The 23,162-nt window shown below is 41.1% G+C and overlaps 1 protein-coding gene across 3 annotated transcripts; it reads right to left on the bottom strand.

Moving 5' to 3' along the window:
• Nucleotides 1–14,513: 14,513 nt before the first annotated feature.
• LOC147895785 (alpha/beta-Hydrolases superfamily protein) lies at nt 14,514–18,123 on the bottom strand. Of its 3 annotated transcripts, none has more exons than XM_087383182.1 (3): nt 17,546–18,123; nt 15,440–15,546; nt 14,514–15,355 (listed from the first exon to the last, which is right to left on the bottom strand). In XM_087383182.1, the coding sequence occupies exons 1-3, from the start codon at nt 17,929–17,931 to the stop codon at nt 14,646–14,648; spliced, it is 1,203 nt and encodes a 400-aa protein (XP_087239308.1). In that variant the 5' UTR covers nt 17,932–18,123; the 3' UTR covers nt 14,514–14,645. The 3 variants fall into 3 exon arrangements, with proteins under 3 accessions (XP_087239308.1, XP_087239309.1, XP_087239307.1); XM_087383183.1 differs by having other exon boundaries at nt 14,514–15,350; XM_087383181.1 differs by having other exon boundaries at nt 14,514–15,546.
• Nucleotides 18,124–23,162: the final 5,039 nt, after the last annotated feature.

The raw sequence follows: 23,162 nt of genomic DNA, 5'->3' as shown, positions 1-23,162 counted from the left end.
TCTCCATCATATCCTCCATTGTCTCCCTAAAAAACTTTAATGCAACAAGCTAGGCTAGCGGCAATACTGAGTTGTACAAATTTTCTCTTGCTCAATGAGGCTCATAACCACTCAATAATGGTTGGATGTAATCTTTTGGCCTCTAAGGCTCACAGCGATCTTTTGGCTCACTGGATGTAATCTTTTGGTCTCTAAGGCTCTCTAAGGCACTTGAGAGAGTGGCTCTAGGTACTCTTGCTCCCGGGCTTAGTGTTGCTCATAAGCCCGAAAATGCCATGCACCCTGAGTGGACACACAGGTATACTATAGTCGAGTAGTAGCGAGCTGATGTTTGTCTGACAAGAAGACATTGGGACTGAGGCATTGCAAATCACAACCACCTGGGACACGGTAGAGCACTCATATGGCCTTCCCTTTGTTTACAACATTGATTCTAGTACACCGGAGCTTAACTTTGAATGGGTATCTCTGTAGAAACTAAAGCATCTAGCTCAGGTTGGATTTACTACATTTACTTATTGCATGCTCTAGCATAGAGACATAAAAGTATGAGAACTACGTGTCTGGCTTCTCCGAGAGCATATCTAGTACCCAGCTTCTGGCACACACATTTGATGATTGTGGATTCTTGCTTAGAACATGTAGAAATACCTTAGAACCTTCTAATGATACACAGATGTGAGAGAAGATTGTGACTTCAAAAACATGCGACTAGGTAACTCCAAAAAGTGTTTGCATACGGCAGATCAATATTCATGAGGGGCTTCCTTGACATTGAGAACCTATGTGGTGCGTTGAAGTTTGTTGCATATGCTTTGGAGTTGTATCTCCTGAACTTGAATATTGCATTTACTGTGGTGCTTTGCTGATATAGGACTCACCAGTGTATCGTTTGTGGTGCTTGGGCCTCCTCTATGGAAGGTGGTAATGGTTGTAGTGTTATCTAGCTATTTGTCGGAATAACCATGTATGTACACATTGTTTGTTTTGGGATGGATCATTAATGGTTTATAGCATGAGCGTTGCTATGGGATTACTTAACATAGTTTTCTCCATTCACTCTAGGCTATGCTCTGGTCTCCATGTTTGTATAAGACGTTTTTGGACACCCGGAGCGTGATTTTGATACTTGGAACTCGTCTAATAGACAATATGTCACACTTTCAAAGGATTTATTACATGGAGGTCTATGGTCTAGTTAATTATCATAGATAGAGCCATGGCATGGGTATAGAGGGAATATTGTTTATATTGAGTCCTATGTTAAAACCTTTAGTCCTATGTTAAATCCTTTCCACAGATAGCTTGAATGGTTACTTGAAATGAAGTGGATGGAATGTTTGTTGGATCCTTTTATCTCTATTTGCTAGATGGGATGGGAAGCTACTGATTATATATCTTCTAGATGATGTGTTGATAAGAAGATACCATCAATGTGATCAATGTTTTCAAAGCTACTGATTCTCGTCAAAAGAGCTCATGAATATATTGCTTTTCCCTAAGGTAACCCCCTTGAGATTCCTTAAGGCCCGTTGTTGGAAATGGTTTAAGGGAGTTCCCTTTTTGGAAGCAAAGATCTGAACCCCGGCTTACAACTATTGCTAGCATTAACCGGTTTACCACTTTGCAGATAGAGTAGTAAAGCTTCTTTGAGCTCGCTTTGGCTTTTATGACATAGTGTACTTGGTGGATGGATGGACATAGCACCCCTAATGGATTAAGAGAGTTATGAGGCAAATTCTAAGAATTTTTGGTACTGCTTATTCTTATACACTTTGGGGTTTTATTGTGTTGATTAGTGGATACAATAATTTGGTGAAGCACCTTGAAACTTTGGAGTACTTCCTACTTATTGACACCCTTGGATTATTGAATGGGCAAATTTCCTATATGTTTTGACATACTTTGAAGAATGAAGAGAAGACATTGTCCAACCCTAGGAAGATGGGAAAGACTAGATACATTTACTTGTGTTGCTTATCACACTGACTGGTCGGACTTGTCTATTGGTGAAGGGAACTATACCTTTTCAGGATTACTTAAGCAGGAAAATGGAGGAAGATCCCCCTTGAGAACTTTTACACTTGGGAATTTCTTATAGTAGGCTACACTAGGGATGTTCTTGTCCAATTTCCTTTATGGTTTGAGGTTGCTTTCTTTGGGAGAAAAGAAAATGCCCTTGGAAACTTGATTTGAAATCCCATGCTTGTGGGGTTTCATCTAGCCAGTTGAGATTCAGTTACCATTTTATATATGCACTTCATTAATGTTATACATGCCAACTGCTTTAAGAATGCCAAGATTTTATTAATGCTAATCTTGATTGAGTGACAAGGATAATAACTGTGTGCCAGCATTGAAGCCTGGCTTCCACATCAAAAATACTTTCATTTTTGTTATGATGGTGCCAGGTGAGTTGGCACACCTCTCTGTCGGATTTGCAAGTAGAATCTTGGGTATGATATTGCAGAAGAATACACTTGAGAGAGAGATATAGTGCTCTCGACCCTGTTATGCATGCTTACATAATTATATGTATTTGCAATTTAAGAACTTGGAAGTGAACTACCTTGCAATTTGCTTAATTTGAGAATGGATTTGCAAGTAGAATCTTGGGTATGATATTGCAGAAGAATACACTTGAGAGAGAGAGATAGTGCTCTCGACCCTGTTATGCATGCTTACATAATTATATGTATTTGCAATTTAAGAACTTGGAAGTGAACTACCTTGCAATTTGCGTAATTTGAGAATTGTCTTATGGCTTTCACTATGGGAATAATTGACAGAACTTTATTTTCTTGGATTCATGATTTGAAATGCAACTAGAGTAATAAAATGGATTTCTCTTTTCTTGAGGATTGTCTCTAGACTCTACTGCACCCTTTAGTAATAAAGTAAATGTGAACATAGTCTTGATAAAGCTGTGGCTGTCAGGGCTCTTTCGAAGCATTGACTAAGAGCATGGATTAGTGGAGATTTAGATTTATTGAAATAATAGGTGACACACACAATCCTTTTCTTCCTTTTTTCCTTGCAATTTATGTTCTTTCCCTTGTTACCCCTTTGGTAAAACTTTTTTAACTACCTCTCCCCTCTCTCTCTCTTCAAATAAAACTTCCTCCCACACTGTCTATGCTTCCCCTCTCTTTCTTCTAATTTCCCTCACACCCTTTCTCAACTTCCCCCCCGTTTTTTTTCCTAATTATAAACCTATTTTTAAATAAAAATAATTTTCTCTGTTCTATTTTTCTAAAATTTTCTAAAATCTTCCTAAAATTTCCTATTCATTCTAAATTTTCCTAAATTTTTCATAATATGCTTTCTCCCTATTTTGTCTAATTTCTTTTTTAATATTCCTCTATGTTTTGTCTCCCTAATCTCTCTCTCTCTCTCTCTCTCTCTAAATTTTTGCTTAGTTCTTCCAATTTTCCTATTTTCTCCTCTCACTAATCACTCCTCTTTCTTTTTCCTAAATTCCCTAAGTTCAACTCTCTTAAACTTCTCCTTTCCCTATTTTTTCCTAAGTTTTGCTTTTCCTCTTTTTTGAACCCTTTTTTTTCCTAATTTCTTTTATTTTATCCTAATTTTCTTTTTTTTTCCTATTTCTTCATACTTTTTGTTTTTTTCTCTAATTTCTTCTAGATTTTTCATATTTTCTTTGCTACTTTCAATTTCTCCCCTTTTTTCTTTTATTCTTAACCTAATTTCCTATTTCCCACTAATTGTTCTCTATTGCTTCGTGTTTTTCCTAATTCCTTCAAATCCTTTCTATTTTCTCAAATTCGTCCCAATTTTTCTAAATTTTCCTTCTTTGAAATTTCCTCTTTATATTTCTTTCTTTCATTTTCTTCTTTTTAAAATTCTTAAAAATCTTTCTTTAAATACCTTTAAAATTCCTTTAAGCTCCTCTTTCTTATAAATTCTCCTTCCCTTATGCTCCAAATCTTAAAATTACATTTATTGCTCTAATCCTTAATTCTCTCCCGCTCCTTCTCCTTTATGTTCACACACCTAAATACACTAAGTTTTTCTACCTTACATAACCATTTATTTACTTGTTCTTAAACTCACCCCAATTATTTTTACACTTAAAGCATAATATCAAAAATTTGCTTTATAAATCTTTAGTATGAGCAACTATTTTTATTGTGATCTCGATAACAAGGGAGGGGTGTTTATGACACCTATTTTTCCAACTCAGTTAAAATATGGTTCTTATCAGTTTTCTTATTGGATCGTGGTAGGTATGCAAACTCCCCTCTTCAATAAAAGTGATTGTAATGTCTCATAGCACTTTTCTCTTTTGTTTCTATTACCAAAACTGATTTCATTTCACTATGAAATGGGGTTTTGTCGAGTCCACACACACACACACACACACACACACACACACACACACACACACACACATATGTATGTACATGTATGTATATAATGCTATATGGACACATATACATCAATGGCCTATGGACGAAAAAAGTTCTACATTACCCCTTGTTCCATATTATACCTTTTAAGCATACAATTTTTGGATTATGGAGGTACATATATATATATTTATGACTTATATATGTATATATTTACATATATAGTGATATATATATATATATATATATATATTAGCATGTATATTTGCATATGCATATTTAAAAAGATAAGGATTCATATGTGGATTGATGGGACACTATGTTTGAGAGCAATGGAGGAATGAAAAAGCCATATACTAGGACATCTCGTGAGATTCATTAAAATATTTATGTTACCCTTGCTTTTGGCAGAATATGGAGCCCTTTGTAGTACCATATATGATTATCAAGTGAGATTTTTATATGTATATATATACCTTCCTATGGACATGGGAGGTTTAGTACTATTTACCCTTCTAGAGGTCTTTTGCCATAAAATTGAGACTATTTGATTACTATATATGAATACCACTTGATACATATTTATATATATAGATATATATAGATGTATGTATCATCTATATATGTATGTGTGTGTGTGTGTGTGTGTGTGTGTACATATATATATATATATATATATATATATATGTAGGTATGTATGTATGTATGTATAGAAATATATGCCTATATAAATATATTTATATACTTGATGACATGAATACACATATGTATTCATATATGGAAATAGGCAATGTTAGGATTAATGAAAGGGTGGAAACTTATAAGGAAAACGTCACATGGTATGACCCACATAAAACACCCTAGCATATGATTATTACATTACATAAGGGTAGTTGGAGGCTGTGTTCAGTGATGCTATGTGTAAAAAGTGGTGTTATGGCTATTTACAAGCCATGAAACAAAAATATTGGGAGAGACCCCTTGGGGGCTGGAGATTACATACAGGGTTTAGTGCAATACTGCGGTTTGTGATAGTGATTAGAGGATAATGTGGTTGATTTCATGACTAGGGGATTTGCCAGGTAGTCAGTAGCGCCAGCGCCATTACATAGTCAACGGGAATTTATGGCATGCTGCTAGGCCAAACGTGATTCCGTGCCAAAAGCTTTGCCTTGAGGTACTTCGCGACCACGGAAATGACGAGAGTAAGAGTTGTGTGGTTTTTGAGGCACCTTGGATACCTATTCTGATGCTTGAACCATTTGTGTCTGCCTCAAGCAACGCTTAACAATTCTAACAAGACTTCGAAGCCCCGGTTGTGATCTCCATGACTGAGCAAAGTGAGTGAGCAGTCAAAAGCAATGAAGATCGAGGAAAGATTTCTCATGCTAGCTCGTGACCTCGGGAGACATGGATGACAATCAAGTTTGTCATATCCCATGATGAGAAAACAAGTTTCACTTCACCTTACATATAGCAGGAGCTCTCATCTTCTGCAGCCTTGTGACAGTTTCCTTCTTCCTCACCTCTCAGCGCCTTGAGCTTGCTATAGGCTTAGCAAACTAGTGAGAGTGACTTAGTATCTATGTGAGACATAGGGATGCCTTTAGCCGAGTCCTTTCGGATGGGCAAACGACCTGCCCTTAGATAAAGCACTACAACTGAGAATACACACTATTTGTGGCTCATGTTTCCTTTGGCCAAGGGCACCCGGGGCCCCTGGAGATTTCTTATACAATGCATGGTCGAACTTACGATGGCCGTGGGGACAGCTCGGTTATCCACCCTTCTTTTTAGCACTCGGGGAAACATAGTTTGCTTGTTGATGTTAACTATATTGTGTTGCATCTAGTCACGAGTGCATTATTTTGATAAGGGATAGCATTGTTCAGCTTTGTCTGTGGCAATTCCCTTGGATTTTTAGCAAAATGCTATGAAAAACTCCCTCCTCAGCACAACGGTAGTGATGCTAGACAAAGATCTGGGGAATGGGTGGAGTAACAAGGTTATGTGCATGATTCAACGCCTACATACTCTAGGAATGGGTTGAGGACATATGGATGTAATAGGTTATTCTGAGACCCATGATCCATGCGTACCTTCATATATTTGCTGATGCATCTCTAGCAGTTTACCGTCTATAGCACCATTGCCTTGGGGCATAACGAAAGCACACTGCTACAATGTTTGCATGCAGTCATGATGGTCTTAATGACAATCGATTTCTATGAATGGACACCTTGGTTGTCTAGATCGTATTGAGAAGTAGACGAGTATGAGCATCTCTAGGCTTAACCTTGTGCTAAATGATTAGTATGATGGGTTTAAGGGTACGGATTTGTCTCTGATAGTGCATTCATCATCGTCAAAGATGACTTTGTAATTGTGTTCCATCATTTGACCTACTGACAAAAGGTTCTTGCTGAGCTTCAGAACATAGAGCACATCTTTCACTAATCCTTTTGTACCAGTGAAATTGTTCATAGGGATAACAACTATCCCTTGAACTGGATTCGGTGTATTGTCTGCTATGTAGATGACATTTTTCTGTCCTTTTAATGGCTTCATTTTTGTGAACCATTCCTGATGATTTGTCATGTGAGATGATGCACCGCTGTCGATATACCAAGGATCCTATTCCACTTGGTCGACTTGATAGCTAAAATCCTCTTTGGGATTGAATCAGTATCTAGGTACACTGTATCAGTCTGATGCAATTCCTCGCTTGCAAGAAACATATTTCCATGTTCATTCGCAAAATGACTGTGATTAGAATGTCCACCACGGTGATGTCCTCTGCCTCGGGAATTCCTTCGATTACTGTTGGATTGACCGCCTTGGTCGTACTGCTTCTTGCGGCAATCTCTTTCATAGTGTCCAAACTTGTGATAGTAGTTGCACTGAATGTTTGACACATTGGTGGATGCATTCCCTCGTCCTTGAAATCTTCCTTGGTTGGAATGATTTCCTCTGGAATTTGCCATTGGATGGCAATACTTTGGACTAGATTCTCGTATCCCTCTCCTAGTCCATTCAGAATGACTTGAACCATTTCTGCAAGGTTCATAGTCTCTCCTGCTACTGCAAGTTGATTGTTGTGGTCTTTTATGCAGAGTACATAAGCATGACCGGTTTCACTGCTGTTGCGAAAACTCTGATTGATCTGGTTTCTCAAGGTGAGAATCCTGGATGTGTTCTTGGACTCGTAGAGAGCTGCGAACATATCCCATGCTTCTTTTGATGTCTTGACTATATTGAGCTATCCTAGCATGACATCTTGCACATTCTGCTTGATCAGGTGATAGGCATACTTGTCTTTCTTATCCCATTCTGCTTGGGCTCGGGCAATGGCAGGATCTGCTACCGATGCGAAAACCGTTTGTGTAGATGCAGATCCCGATGTAGATCCCGTTGCTGGTGCTATGACAACAGATGGAGTAGAGCTACTGGTAGTTGGATCGGCCAATGGTCTAGGTGTAGACCCATCGACATACTCCCATTTGTCCTGAAGCACAAGAATGTCTCCATTCGGTATTTCCATGTACCGTAATTGGAGTTGTCTAACTTAGCAGATGCCTCCAAATTGAGGTTGCTAGTCGACATGGTGCAAGAAATATACTCAAAAGTGTTGTGAAAATCTTTGTATGAATCAATTGCAAATACACTAACTATGCCAAGTGAAATCTCTGAACTGTCGGTGAAGATAGAACTGTAGTATATAAAATTTGATCTGTATTACAAGGCTTGTGGCAATGATGTCGGGAATAGCCAAGAGGCTTTACAAGGCTGAAATGATGTGCACGATGCCGTGAAATAGCTGAATAGGCTTTACAATGGTGGCATATGTGTGTGAAATCAAATGCTATCTGCCCACTGAAACAATCTGCAATGCCTCTAAACTCTGAAGTCTGCTCACTGAACTAATGAACGTAAGGTTTCAGGTAATGTAATGATGTGAAACCATATGTGAGCATATGGACTGACTCCGAGTAGGTACTAGTCGGGAATTTCGGGCATGGCTTAGATTGGCAACTTGGGGAAATTCAAAGCGTCCCCTCTATGGTGATCTAGTCTACTCTGATCTAGATCTAAACCAACCATCGATCGATGAAAGAACAGCAAATCATTCCTTTTCTTTTGTTCTTTTTAAGTGCTAGGTCAGATGCGTCGATGTAGAGGCAAATGTGCATGAAGGAAGTGGTTTTGTCGGTGAGGCTCAAATGTGAGTGTAACTTACACCGAAATGTGCACGTGATGTGACAACCGCGTAGAGCACGAAAAAACGAGCGACTTTCCTTTTTGGAGCACCCTCAAATTCTTCATGGATCAAGAGATACGACTTGATCTAGGTGGAGGGGCAAAAGGAGTGCAAATGTGCTCAATGATGGTGTCACTGTGAGTCGCATGCAGTAATGATGTGGCACTGTGCCTAGCAAGAGGCATGCCAATGAAGCCCTGTGCTGAGGTGGCAGCTGTGTGCACAGTGTGCCTGACAAGGGACTGTGCCTGCAGAGGGTGACTGGATAGCTGAGGTGGCACTACTGAGGTGGCATAAATGATGATGTCAATAAGGTGACGTGGTAATGATGACGTGGTAGAATGATGTGGCCTACTTACGTGGCACTGATGATGTGGCAGTTGATGTGGCAGTGTGGATAAGATGACGACGTGGCACACGGGCCATGTGTCACTTGGTTGACCACACCTCAATGTGTGGTGAGGTTGGGGATAAGGGATATCCTCCCTCTTTGCCACATGGCGCTAGGAGGGTGACCGGAATCTTTCGAAGATTTTGACGGAATCCAGTGATTCCGTCATCTTCTCCCTAGCAGTCCCATGAGCTCTTAGAGATGGCGTTGTTGCGGTGCAAGCTGCTGAGCCATCGCGTTGCTGTGGCTTTGGAGCTCTGCTATCAGGCGATGGTTGGTGAGGCGTCCGTTGGCAAAGCCTCAAGCGATGTTGGCTGGGGAGAGTCGCGTTTCTTCACGATTGCCCAGCAATCAACGGACTCGTTGCAGATGGTGGAGCAAGAGCTTGGAGGCGATGTGGACTAGCGTCGCACTGATTGCGGTGTGAGCTAGAGCTCTGGTTGTAGAGGCGAAGGAGCGGAGAGACTCTGTGGAGGCGTTGGAGCAGTTGTACGTGAGGTAGAGCCTGGAGCAATTACGGTTCTCGTAGGTAGAGCCTAGAGATGTGGAGCAAAAGCATCTGGCTGGAAGAGTTAGTGCTATGACCGTTCATTCCTCGGTGTTGATGGATCCAATAGTGCACCACTGAACGTGTTGGAGCTGCCTGTGATGCCTGCTATTGGAGAGCCTTAGTTGCTTGTTGTAGAAGGACTAGAACGAGCCAAAGTCGAAGGGCTCGTCTCCAAGGTAGCCATCTTGTTCCAAGTTGACGGCCCCTTGTCACGAGAGAGGCTAAGGTGCTACTGTCGAGCGGCACAGAAAGAAGAACTCTCTCTCTCTCTCAAGGATGGAATTCTCTCAAGCAAGAAGAAGAGGAATCTCTCTCTCTCATAAGATTATGAAGAACTCTCCCTATCTTTCTCACAAACATAATGGATGGACAATCTCTCTCTCACTCACAATGGAAGTCCTCACAAAGAATGAACGGAATGAATAACTCTCGAAGGAGATGATAGAAATCTTCTTTCAATGGATGGAATTTTCTCTCAATGGAAGTGGACTCTCACGGAGAACACTCAAGAGAACTCTCAATCTCACAATCTCTCTCACACTCTCAAGAATCGCAATGCCTCAGCGGAAGGCAAGGGAGCTTTGATACCATGACAAAATATGAAGAGGGGAGAGGAGAAGAGTGGAGATGAGGAGAGAGGGCACAGCTAGAGAGCACACCACAAATGACTAACTGTACACTAGATTTAGTTGAAAAAATAGAATATATAGAAAGCCTTTTAGGGTTAGGGTTAGGGGATCTAACCCTTTCCTTTATAGCACTCTATAAGGTTAGTGCTATGTACATATGATCACGTGATGGTGCTATGCACACATGATCACATGGTGTTGAGCGTGAACTCTCAACAGAGCACTTGTCTGAGGATTCACTTTATTTTGTTAGCCCAGCACAGCACAGAGACAGAGCACTTACTTTGCTACTTATTCTAAAATACTTATTTTCGGAGTGGCTTATGTAATTTGGGGAATCAAGGATCTCCTTTTTTATATGCACCTCTACGTTCTGCTTCACCACTCTCTCGAGATTTAAGGACTGAGTATGTGTGTTAAGAAAACTAGGACTATGAATAAGTTCCACATTAGCAAGGTGTAGGCAGTATTGTCCGCTTATGTTGGAAGCTTTGCCTTGAGCATTGCCCAAGTAAATAGTGAATAAGGAAAGACATAAGTTCTGAACTCCTTGTTGAAATATCAAGAAATCTATGATGGTCATACATACAAGCGATAGTTAGTTGCAAGGGACAACAATTAGTTGGCTATGCTTTTGACCCACTATCGTCCCAAGAGCAATCAAGGGTGGGTTAACACTCTTGCACTTGGGAAATGATCGAAGCTGGTTACCTTCGAGGGTTTAGGCCCCATGTTACTCTAGGAGAAGGATCAAATGAAGTTGTATGACAGAGAGGATGATAATCATAAGGCTTTCTTTGCCAAGGTAAGCCTGGTAAGGGGAAAAGAAGGATGCCAAAGATTTTAAAAATGTTGGGGACTCTTCAAATGGTGAAAGCAAGAAAAGGAAGAAGAAATGTTCCGACTATGACAAGCCTAGGCATTTTGCTAAGGATTGAATGGTCAAAGACCATAGAATCATAGGAGAGCATGCAGGCTTAGGAGTCTTTGAAGGTGCAAGGAGATGTAGAAGGAAAGCACAAGTGTGCATCCAACAGTATACATCAAGGCAACACAGTGCTACTTGGAGCACATTTTGTATAGGATTTGTCCTATTTTGGAGCATTCTATTGGAGTTATGTGCATCTCATAGTAAGTGAGGTCTTATTTGTGGGTGTCCCCGTCCTTTTCAAGCTAGGTTTTCCTCTAAATAGAGGCCTATTCCAAGAATCTAGGTAGGTCTGCATGGCCCAGGCTATAGGACTGCCTGGTCATGCCATTTTAGGGCCTTCATGTCAACCTTGGGGTGCCAACTCCCTTTAGTAAGAATACCTATCAAATCTTGAGTATGAGATGACTTTAACAATAAGCCATGAGTAGAAATTAGTCAAATTAGAATGGTTGTTTTCTACACTAAAAGAGTTCCAAATATGTCTTTATGCCTTGAAATTTAGGTAAAACATGAGAAAGTTACATTAATTTGAAAGGAGATGGGTTTTCATATCTTAGTGTTAAACACCCCCCCTCCCCCCCCCCTTGGGCCTCACATATTATGAAAAGTTTGTACAAATTTTAAAATCTTGCATATTTTTCAAGGTATATACCATATGTTTTGTGGGAGTGGGACATGAGATTTTCATTTTTTTTCTTTGCACATTTGAATTTTTTCAAGGAAATCCATGTATATTCTATATGGGACTTGTCCCCCCATACCTTGGATTTTGGACGAGGGTAGTGACATAATACATATTGAGTTGGTGCCCCAAGAGGTCAACCCGACCTACAGATTGGTTCAACCAACCTAGCCTGAGGACCTTGGGTCAGCCACATGGCAGGCCCTGGGTTGGCCACTACCAAGTTTATATATGGCCCTGCCCTCCTCCTTTAATGTGGACCTCTTATTCTACTCCTCCTTGTTTGGTTGGTCCCCATTGTCTCATATCTATGTAAAGACTCTCTCTCTCTCTCTCTCTCTCTCTCTCTCTCTCTCTCTTTGATGTATGCTTCTGCATTGCACCACTCTCACACGGTATCAACTTTCAGGTGCATTATTTGTGCACTTTTGCTACGTAGAATACAGGCACCTCAGAGGGCTGCTTGTTGCTACTTGGGGCCTGGTTCATGCCAACTGGTTCATGCCAAGCCAACACCCACATCCTTGGTGATTTGGAGCAATCTGCCCAAGCTGACCTGAGGGTGCAACTCCAAGCACCAAGGTGATATGTGGCTAGCACAACAGCGTCAGCTATTAGTTCCTATAGGTGGACTCATTATGTTTAGCAGAATCCACTGAGGTGCAGTTGGAGCAGCAGCTTGTTTGAGGATGATCTACAACAATTCTCCTAGGTGGCTCACAACAGTTGTCTCCAGGCAATGAACCTAGGCAGGTCTAAGCACCCTGCTCACGGCATTGTGAGGCAACAACTTGGGGCTGTTTGCTCACGGCATCTTGCACGATTATTCGAGATAGTCTGTTCATGCCAAGGACAGCCAGTAGGGTCAGCCTTAGTCCACGAGGCATAAGAACTTGGCGGCTATATCCAATAGCATATTTGGGATAGTGGACAACAAAGGGGGCGTGTGTTGCAGATGTCACCAAGGCAATTTTATTTCACACCTCCATCTTGTCTTGCATCTTGTTCTCTTCGTCTTGTGGATTGTTTTTGCCAAGATCAACAAAAAGAGCATGAGGTTTTGGAATAGCTTCATAGGACCCCCATGTACAAGTAAGGAGGACAAGCTCAACGGCACACATTATGCCCATTGTAGACTTGACATGAAGATATGGCTCATCCATAAGGGTTTGTGGGAGCTTGTGAATGGAAGCTAAGCATCCCAAGAGCTCTATGAGCTGGGATGCTGACCGGGAGAGTTTCAAGAGACACTCAAGAATTGAGAGGATCGGGACTCAAAAGGTAGATTTCAAAAGGACGTTTCTCTGGTTGTCCAGACCTTGGAGAGTGCATTTGAGGTATGGTTTACGCGAGTGGACCTCTATGCCAAGGATTGGACGATGCAAATTGTCACCTTGTAGCGACAGTTGTGCAATCTTGAGTTCCCCAAAGGGAGTGGGAGTTCCATGCAACCTTTCCTGACACAAGCCAAGATTCTCCACAATCACTTATAACCTATGGTTGCTACCCTTACTATGAGTCAGTTGGTGTCATTCTCTCTTGATTATGACATGGTTGCCCGAGCGGTGAGGTGCTAGGTCACAACACGTCAATTGGACTTTAAAGGACTAGGATTCAGAGTTGGACTCTTCTTCCCAATCTCGTGTTTCCATGACAGTTGTTGCAAAGAATCTCCATATTACTCTATAGCCTTCTAGCACCAATTCCACATCCCCCAACAGGTCACAACCAGTGAGGGCATGCGGGAGGGAGTACAATCTGATAATGGCACTGATCATCTGAAGTCTAGCAAGCAAGGTAATAGTGTGGGGCTACGGACCATATGAGTTTGAGGTTCAATGCTCTGGTGTTCTCATCGAGGTGAATCCCGTATGTCAATGTTGGAGGGTTCATGGTTGTATCTTCATCGGCTTGTTTCTTCAAATTATATGCTCACTTTACGCTACAAAGAGGGTGTTGGAGTTATGTGCATCTCATAGTCAATGAGGGCTTATTTGTGGGTATGCTTGCACTTTTTAGGCTAGGTTTTCCTAAGTATCTAACCCTGGTCGACTCAACTAACCAAGGCTGGATTGGTTGACTAACCCTTAATTGGTGACATGGCAAGCCTCAGGTCGGCCACTGCCAAGCCTATATATATGGCCCTGCCCTCCTCCTTTGATGTGCACCTCTTGGAGCATTCTACCCCTCCTTGTTTGGTGGTTCCCTTGCTGTATATATAGTTGTCATTGCCTCATCTCTCTCTCTCTCTCTCTCTCTCTCTCTCTCTCTCATGTATGCTTCTGCACTGCGCCATTCTCACACATTCATTATACATTGTTTTTGGCTGTACTACATGCTGAGCTTGTGTTGATGTTATTGTGTAGGCACACGGAGTGGTTGTGTGATCTCCAGGAAGCTGCAGTAGGAGTTGGCTAAAGCAAGAAAGCTCTCTTTGTATCCGAATGGTATCCAGACCTTGTGTGTGGTAGAGGAGACATGCTCTTTTATTCTCTGACACCTTGAGCTGCGATTATATCAGTCATGCCAGAACTAAAGCCTTTAGTCAAAAATTCATATGATCACTACCTTACATTTCTCAACAATTAGAGATAAACATTCCCTTCTTTTCAAATTCTTCTTTTTGTATTCGGATATCTAGATCAAAGGAACATCTATTATATATATCTAGATGAATCCAGGAACATCTCGAACCCATCCTCTGAAAACTCACACTCAAGTATTTATTATGAGACACTCCAATACTCACATTTAAACTGCTAGCATGCAGACGGGTAGCGTCAATGAACTGACAACATGTAAAATTGGAAGGGGTCAAGAACTACAGGGAGGATTCAGCTACTCTGTAGAAGCGGCTTTGTCAGTGCTTCCTTATCCATTATTTCACTGACCATGACTTCCACTGATTCCAAGTCCGTCAAGATTGTATTGTGTGTTTTCCCTTCCATTTTGATTACCTTCACTGTCTGGCCTTCTGTAGCATCCCACATTTCTGCAACTGCAGAAAGGCTGCAAAGATTAACAGTCCCATCTCCATCTCCATTGACCACTTTGGGCTGCTTATCAAAACCCTTTTCCCCATACACTAGTGTTTCAGGAGTCTTAATTCCACTGCTGAGGATCAAGGTGACAGGAATGCCAGGTGGTTTTAGCTTCCCAGTCAGTGCTGGAATGCGAGAATTATACAAGGAAACCCCTTCAGAATAGCCTATGTCCTCTAGAAACTCTGGTATATCAGAGGCAGAATATTTTTTCTTCCCAGTTATTACCAATGTGCGGTTTCCAAAAACTTCAGGAACCGGGAGAAGCCATAAGTTGCTCTCAGAACTTCTTTGCTCTGCCCGCAATACTAACGGGTCAATCAGAACTGCTCCCTCTGTGTATCCAGAAGCATAGGTCCTCATCTGCTGGACCGTCCCACCCCAGGGGGTTGAAACAGCTATGTAGTGTCTTACATATTTTTGACGCCAGGAAAGTGTTTGCTGGTTCAAGAAGTGAAGTGCCCAGAGCCCTCCCAAACTATGTGATAGTAGCACCACCTGCTCTTCACCATTAGAATAATAGGCTTTCTCAATCAAAATTCTCAAATTCTCCAGGAAAGCAGCCGCGACAGGTGTTGCATGCTCACCAGGTGCATATCGAAAATCATATGGCGCTCCAAGTAGAGATTTCCCATCAACATACCCTTTATCTTCAAGGGCTCCCACCAGCACTCCCATGTAAAGTGATAATTTCCTGGACAAAATAAAGGGCACCATATAATTTATATTAATTCTTAGATAGAGGTCTGTATCTGTCCCAAATGACAGATCAAACTTCTGTCAAACTGAAAGGAAAATCAAATAGAACAGAACAATAAAGACAAACCCCTGTGATAGCTTGTTATATTGACAATGCCTATTGTACAGTGAATTTTGTGAGTAGCCAGCCAACAAAGTCTCTTTCGGGACAACTGGACGAGACTAGGCAATAAGCTGTTGTGGTGACAAGCGCTGTATAGCTACAGATGCTGGCTGAAAGAAAGTCAAAATATATTATGGTTTAGCCATCCATATCTATAAATTTAGCTGAGGCTGGTTTGGCCAAGCTCCAAACCAGCAACCTCAAGGGTTTACTAAAAGCTGAGGGCAGTAGGATGGGAGTGAAACACCCCTTACAGGTTAGCTGTAACTCACCTAGGGGAACAACACAATGCTCTATCCACAAGCTACCTGCAAACACAACAGAAGGTAGAACACAAACACAGGGACACACATGGTGTAGGCTACCGCATCATCACCCAACCATAGATCCTCGCAAGGATCACCACCAAGCTAGGGGTCAAGCAATCCCAGACCAATTGACTCCCAAGTAAGACCAGGCATCCCATGCCACGCAGCCTCATTTGCACACAGATGTCGTTCCACTTTGGAAGCTGTTTGTACGGTTTTTCAAGCATTAATAGACTTTACCTTTCTCCTTAAAAAAGAAAAAGAAAAAAGGAATAACTGGTTGGACGTGTGTCAAGACGTCCCACTCCCAAGAATGCCCCAAATAAGCTAAGGCTCACCTTAATATAGGCATAGAGTATCGTAGGTGTCTCAAACCTAAGAACGTCCTAACTGTACCAAGGGTACATCATGTCTTAATTGTACCAGGGTTAAATTACATGACCTTAAGTTAACTTAACCTCCAGAACACTAGTCACATTATGTCGAGGCGTGGACACCTCGCCCCTATTCAATGAAGGATCGAGACGTAAACTCTATGGATTGGCATCAAAGAGAACCAATACTTTCCCAAGTACTATCGTCTTTCAAGCGATCTTTCTACTTAACCTTCAACTTTGAAACAACCTTGTTCCTAAGCTGTTGGTCCCCACAATCCAAAAGACATTCCAATTCATGGGGCACATAAGTGTATAGATCCTCGAGTCGTGCAAGTTCGTCCTCAGAGACTAAATTATTTCCAGCACATAGCTTCTCTTCATACCACTGGGATAATGTTGTGCCAACAGTATAGTCAGTGGCATCTATTTCAATCACAAATGGCTTATTATGATCCAAGCATCATGCGTCTTTGTCCAAAAAATGGAATTTTACTTTATTGCTTTAGACGAGTTTGTACAGGGGTAATGTTATCTTAGTATAATTCAAATGAAGATCTAGAAGAAATGCACAAATCCAAGGAAGGATTTAATCGCTTTCAAAATAGGCCACTCACATACCTTCTTGGCTTTTTCATAGTCAATACGGATGCCATCCACCAAAATGACATCGTCCAAAGTATGTAAAGTTCATGTTTCAAGAATTCACATTTGCCTGCTTTCGCAAAGAGCTACTCTTTTCGATTTGCCTTCTATCGCAAAGAGCTGTTCTTTTCGAAGTATGGACAGCACTTCCCAAGATGGCCTCCATGCTCTAAGAGTGTCCTTGTGTGGATTGGAAGTGATGGTATTTTTTCTTCGCTCTGCCATTTTTCCAATAACCTAGAAAGTAGTCTTAAGAGAGGATGGCGTTCCAGCTTAGTCTGCCATGTTAGACAAACTAAAGACCATCCATACCTGCTGGCTTCATTACCAGCAGCTGCACATAGGAGACAGCAAACTGGTAGGTTCAAGTCTACAAGAATTGTGCCCTCCCTAAATACGCGTCCTGCAACAGGACTCAGGACTTTTTGTCTCCTGATACTCTTTATCCATAACCATTTATACTCGAGTAAAAGGACAGTAGGGAACGGGACAAGAAAGTTACACCTGAAGGAAGGGTCCAAGTATGCCATTCCTTTAGTCGAGCCAAAATAAGGTACACCCGGAGCATTCTCGTATTTGTCATTGTCCGAATTATAAACCAAGCTTATTCTTTCCGCAAAGCATTGAGTGAAAGGAGGGGTTATCCCCAGTACGTCCAGCCAAAGTCTGAAATATCGGGTTTGCCACCAGCTTCTTCGGCAAAGGAAACTGCTAGCTTTGTATTGATCAGTGAGCTTAACTTCTAGCTGGTTGCCTCCTGCACCAGGAATGAGCACGACGGGAGAGAGACTATGATGCGCCTTGAATGTATACGAGAGAGAGAGACTGGGAAACAGGAGGGGAGAAGCCATGAGGCAAGCAAGAGAGACATATAGAGAGAGGTAATGCATGCCTTTGCCAGATGTTTCAAGTGAGCGATAGTGGCAGAGCTACAGATTCAAGGCATCCACTACGTCCCCCTACTCAACAAAATCCCATAGTCTAGGAGTATTACGGACTTATGTGGAGATTGGGAAGGTTTTATGTGGATGTCTTCTTGAGGAAGAAGCATAATTCAAGGAGTTTTATCCCTCATTGCATGACATGATGTCAATGGGGCATTCGAAATTGGCTACAAACAAACGTCCTTTCTAGAGAGACGTCACATCCATGGCTTTGAGGTAAAGACCATGAGTCCGCCTTTACCTTAGATGGGCAGCTTTGTCACTCCCATTAAAGTTGAAGGTGCAAGGAGGTAAGTTTTATCAAAGTTTATCCGAAAGTTTTGGGCAACTGATGGATACACATCAGCTTGCCCAAAGCATCCACTATTTCCATCCAACGGTGAGGATCCATCTTCCAAGTGCCAACAACTTTGATAGGTAGGGAAATAGCACCAAGAGCTCTAGAGTGAGTCTAGAGCATGGTACTTTGTTTCCCTCGATCCCCTTATATTTGCAACAACATAAGGGAAATATCTATTTCCCCTATTATCTCCCCTCCATAATATAAGCCCCTTAGGACTTAAAGCCTCTCTTGGAATGGCATCACATCATTAATGTCTAGATATAGTTATGGCTCCATTAAAGGAGAGGCTCCTCTCTTTGTAGTTTAGAAAAAAAAAGTAAATATTATTAATTATTAAGGAAGAGGTGAGTATTTTTAAAAGCCCACAATTTTTTGAGAATTTTCAAAACTTGACTTTAATATACACAAAGCTCAGTAGAAGAAAAGGCTGGATCGAGTACATGATGATTGCCTCCTCTATAAGAAACTCATTTTATCTTAGCTTCGAAAGAAAATGGTTAAGAAAGAAACATAGTCAAGGACTAAGCTAACATGCCTTGTTGAGCGAATTGCCAGTACCTTGTTATTCTTGTTGGTACAATGAGTAGAAGTACACCAAGAGATAGTATACTCAAAAATGGTGTTCGAAAATGAAATATCACCGAATGGGAGACTGATAGATGAGCCCAAGAATTACACGTGGAAATGTTTCAATATGGAATCAAGCTTCATAAACATGTGTCTACTTCATAACCTTTCATGTATACGTATGCAAGCTAGTAAATAGACTATGCAAATATAGAAGCAACACTTATATATTTACGTCCATCCATGACAAATTGGACAAAATACAATACCAAAAATGTTATCCTACTATATGCCTAAACTAGCCCGGTGGTGGTTCAAGACAAACATCAGTTATACTAATTGAAATTGTGAAATTCAAAAATGAAAAATAATATATTGTTATTTTCTAATTGTGAAATTCAGAAATGAAAAGCAATATACTTGTTATTGTCTAATATGTGAAGTTCACACCATCATGCTAAACCAGCTCGGTGGTTGAAATTGTGACTATCCTAAATGTATCCTAAACTACCTCGGTGGTTGACTGTCCTAAACGTGTCCTAAACCAGCCCGGTGATTAAAATTGTGACTATCCTAAACCACCCTAGTAGTTGAAATTGTGATTGTCCTAAACTAGCATGGTGGTTGAAATTTGTTTTTCTTCATTATATACTTTAATTAGATGGTGTTTTTGTGTGTACTATGTTTTGTCTTTTTTTAGTAGTGCAAAAAGGGGGCTCACTGTACTATTGTTCCATTTAAAAGAGGGCTCATTGTTCTGTTGTTTCCGCATGTTGGGTCAGTAGACAGAGTTGTATCTCAAGTTTATGGATTAGAATTCTGACATTTCAATTGGGCAGAGGAGCTTTGAGCATTGTAAGCCCTGGTACATAAGGAAACTCAAAGACGGGAATGTTTGTTGTTGCAAAACACACAGACTTTGACTTGGCCCAGAAAGCTATGAATGACTTGAGATCTGGTCGTGTTGGAGCATTGCTCCATGGGGATTGATGCCCATGTCTCCTCGATAAATGCGCAGTCTATAGGCCACCTGGATACTCATCATGTGTTGTAAGTTAGAGCAGGTTTTGTAGCCTAAGGTCTCTATGGAAGCTAGTGGTTTGTCCAAAGGGAGACCATGAGTGGCACTGCATTGAATGCACTTGTGGCACATGCAAGCATTGCAGGCAAGCATTGCAGTCTGAAGCTAAAGAAGAAGACATTTCATGTCTATCCAAATGAAATGAGAGAAGACAACCATGTTGCTCTAAAAATGGAGGAGATTTGAAAATGTCAATGTTGAAGGATCTAATAAAAAGAGATGGCTACTATCGCATAAGAGCACTTAGCCAAGGGAGCTTATAGGTCACGTGGTTTAATCCATCTCAAAATATATGCTTCAAAATTTCACGGCCAGGTGCAGGATAAGCAGTTCAAGACGTGCCTTGCCAATTTTCCCCATGACACTATTATCTCTGTCATAGATTTTGCTGAAAATTATTCATTTTAAGAATAAGATGAGATACAAAGTGCTCATTAGTACAACATGTAAATAACAATTCTTGTGCATATCACGTACAACCATTTGCTTGATTCTTCTACGACTGATACCAATCTGCTTGTTGACTCATAGGAGTCTAGGTCAGTGCAACACACATATCATTTCTACATTTTAAATGATATGAAACATGAACCTTATTTGTGCAGCATGCTTTTTTACTCCATTGGGAATCACTGAAAAAGAAAATCTTCATGCAAAAATTATAAAACAACATTGGGTGTGGTTAGATGGTGCTGCCTCTAAATTTCAATCAGGCTGTGGATTCTACTTTGTCTCAAGGTTCAAATCCTTGATCGGTCTAGACATGATGTGGAATTTCTTTGGGTCTAGTCATGGCAAGGGTGAACATGATGGAGGTGGTGGTGTTATTAAGCAAGCTCTGTTTAAACACTAATTAACATGCATTCAAGAAAAACTCAATGATGCCGATGATGCTGTAACATGGCTTAGAGCCAACCTCTCCACATGTGCACATTCAACATACAGTAAACAAAGCCTTAAGAATAGTGTAGTATGCAGAGTGTTCCATGAAGTGAAAGTGGATGAAGTGCAAAGGAGAAGCTGGCATGATTGCGAGAAAATAAAAGGAGTTCGTGGTCTACACAGCATATGGGGCTTTTCAAACAACCACTAAAACAAGAAAACTTTCTTGTTTCTGCAGTGTGTGCATCATAGGGGCTCATGACAATTATGAGAACATTGTGACTGTGAAGACATGGGAGCGAGTTCAAGATTTCCCTCTATGTTCAAATGGAGTGACAAATAATGGAGAGACAAACAATGACTCACCATAGTTTGGGAGAGTTTCGATGACCTCACTGACTGTCTGGAAGAGGGGGATAACTTTGCAATTGTTGCTGCCTCTGGGGAGAACGAGGAAGATGACCCATACTTTCTATTGCAGTGCACAAAACCTAAGCACAAGGTTGAGGAAGTATTTAAGGATAATTGGGGAACAACCTATGAGAAGTGGGATGTAGTAGTCGGAGCTTTTTGGTACCAAAAAACATCCAAGAGAGGCCGCAATTACGAACTGCTACATAAGAGTCCACGAACATTTGTGTAATGTCATCTAGTAAGAGCTATTAAGTTACAGATGCAACCTGTGCCACAATGAAAGAAGGGCAAGAGTGTCTTCAAATTGGATTTAGACATGCATGAGCACATCTTGGGGTGTCTTGGAGTGGTGGACAAGGACGACTAAGATAGTACTAAGAACATGTAGTCTCATTGCAAGGAAAAAAGATTCCACTTGTCCTGGAAAATGAAAAATGTATTTGAGGCTACACTTCTTTTAGTAAATCCCAAACTAACCACCGCACTTGTTTTTGTAAATCCCAAATGATAAATCCCGTGCTTGTTTTTAGTACATCCCAAACAACCACCACGTTAGTTTTATCAAATCCCATAACGAATCCACAAGTCCACAAATCCATTCATCTTGTTATAATAGAAGCAAACCATCGTGTTGATGGATGTTAATATCCTAGTGTGCAACCAACCACCCCACTAGTGACCACTTATCCTGCACTACCACCATGCTATCCTAAAATTCATTGCACAGTGCTATACTAAAACAATCCCCTTTAGGCTGGTTATCTTTAACTGCTAGATTCCAACCACCGAGCTACTTAGAACATTTAAGTATTAACATGGAAGTAGGTCAACACAAAATTAGATATTACGAGCACCATAGATCATGGATGATGGCAGTCTAAGAAAGTCCACAAGTCCAAGAAATGCCTACAAGTTTTTTACTTTTTCAAAAATATGACGACATTTTGTGGCTCAAGGAAATTCCAAACTCCCAACTATCTTATCGACCTCTCTATAGCAAGCATCTCCTAGCTCTTTAGGCCAATATGATGAGCTATCGCAGACCTCAGCACACACTCTTCTTGAGAGTGCTCTCAACAAGAGTGGAATGCAAGAGGGTGAGAGAGAGGGAGAGCCAGAAGAGAACCACACATGTTTTGGTGGGTGTAGATCACCCTAATCTTCTATGTCATCCATGTATATATATGTGTGTGTGTTTGAGTATTTTACATAGCTGGGGTTAAGGTACAATAGCCTTTGACTCCCATAACCTCCCACTTAAAGGCGAATGTGCCTTTAAGAGAGAATAGCCAGTGCACGTACTATCCAATGCCCATCAATATACGACAATACTCAAACTGCTGACTAGGTAGACTCTTCATCAACATATTTGTTGGGTTTTCATCAGTATGAACCTTGACAAGTCTATGTGCTTGTCCTCAAGTACCTCCCTGATAAAATGGTACCTAACCTCAGTGTGGTTGGTCTTTGCATGAAAGATCGGATTTCGTGCTATTTAAACAACACTCATGGAATCACTATGCAATGTCGGTACACTTGTATGAATCCTCAAATCTCCCACTAGCCAATCAAGCCATATAGCCTCCTTGCAACTCTCAGTGGTGGCTGCAACATACTCGACCTCTGTGGTAGACAAAGCAATGCACTTCTCTGTGCGAGACATCTCCGACACTGCACCATCTGCAAAGGTGAACACATAACCAGAAGTGGATCTCTTGCTATCCACATGCCCTGCATAGTCTAAATCTGTTTACCCAAGTACATGCATCTCACCTCTACCAAAACAGTTGCACATCTCCTTGGTACCCTTCATGTACCTCATGATGATGAACTTAATTGCCTCCCAATGCCTCTTTCCTAGATCAGTCATATATCAGCTAACAACTCCCA

This window comes from Dipteris shenzhenensis, chromosome 12, assembly GCF_047967505.1.
Source record: "Dipteris shenzhenensis isolate YYH24624 ecotype China chromosome 12, Dip_SZ_1.0, whole genome shotgun sequence".
In the NCBI taxonomy this organism is placed as follows: Eukaryota; Viridiplantae; Streptophyta; class Polypodiopsida; order Gleicheniales; family Dipteridaceae; genus Dipteris; species Dipteris shenzhenensis.
The sequence above is the reverse complement of the archived record's forward strand: the minus strand, read 5'-3'. Positions and strand labels throughout refer to the sequence as shown.

Bases quoted from the DNA above. Each gene is read 5' to 3' on its own strand.
- LOC147895785 (XM_087383181.1), bottom strand. From the start codon at position 17,931: ATGCATTACCTCTCTCTATATGTCTCTCTTGCTTGCCTCATGGCTTCT. The intron at 15,547-17,545 runs GTGTAACTTTCT...TATTTTGTCCAG, and splicing joins TACTTGGACCCTTCCTTCAG to GAAATTATCACTTTACATGG.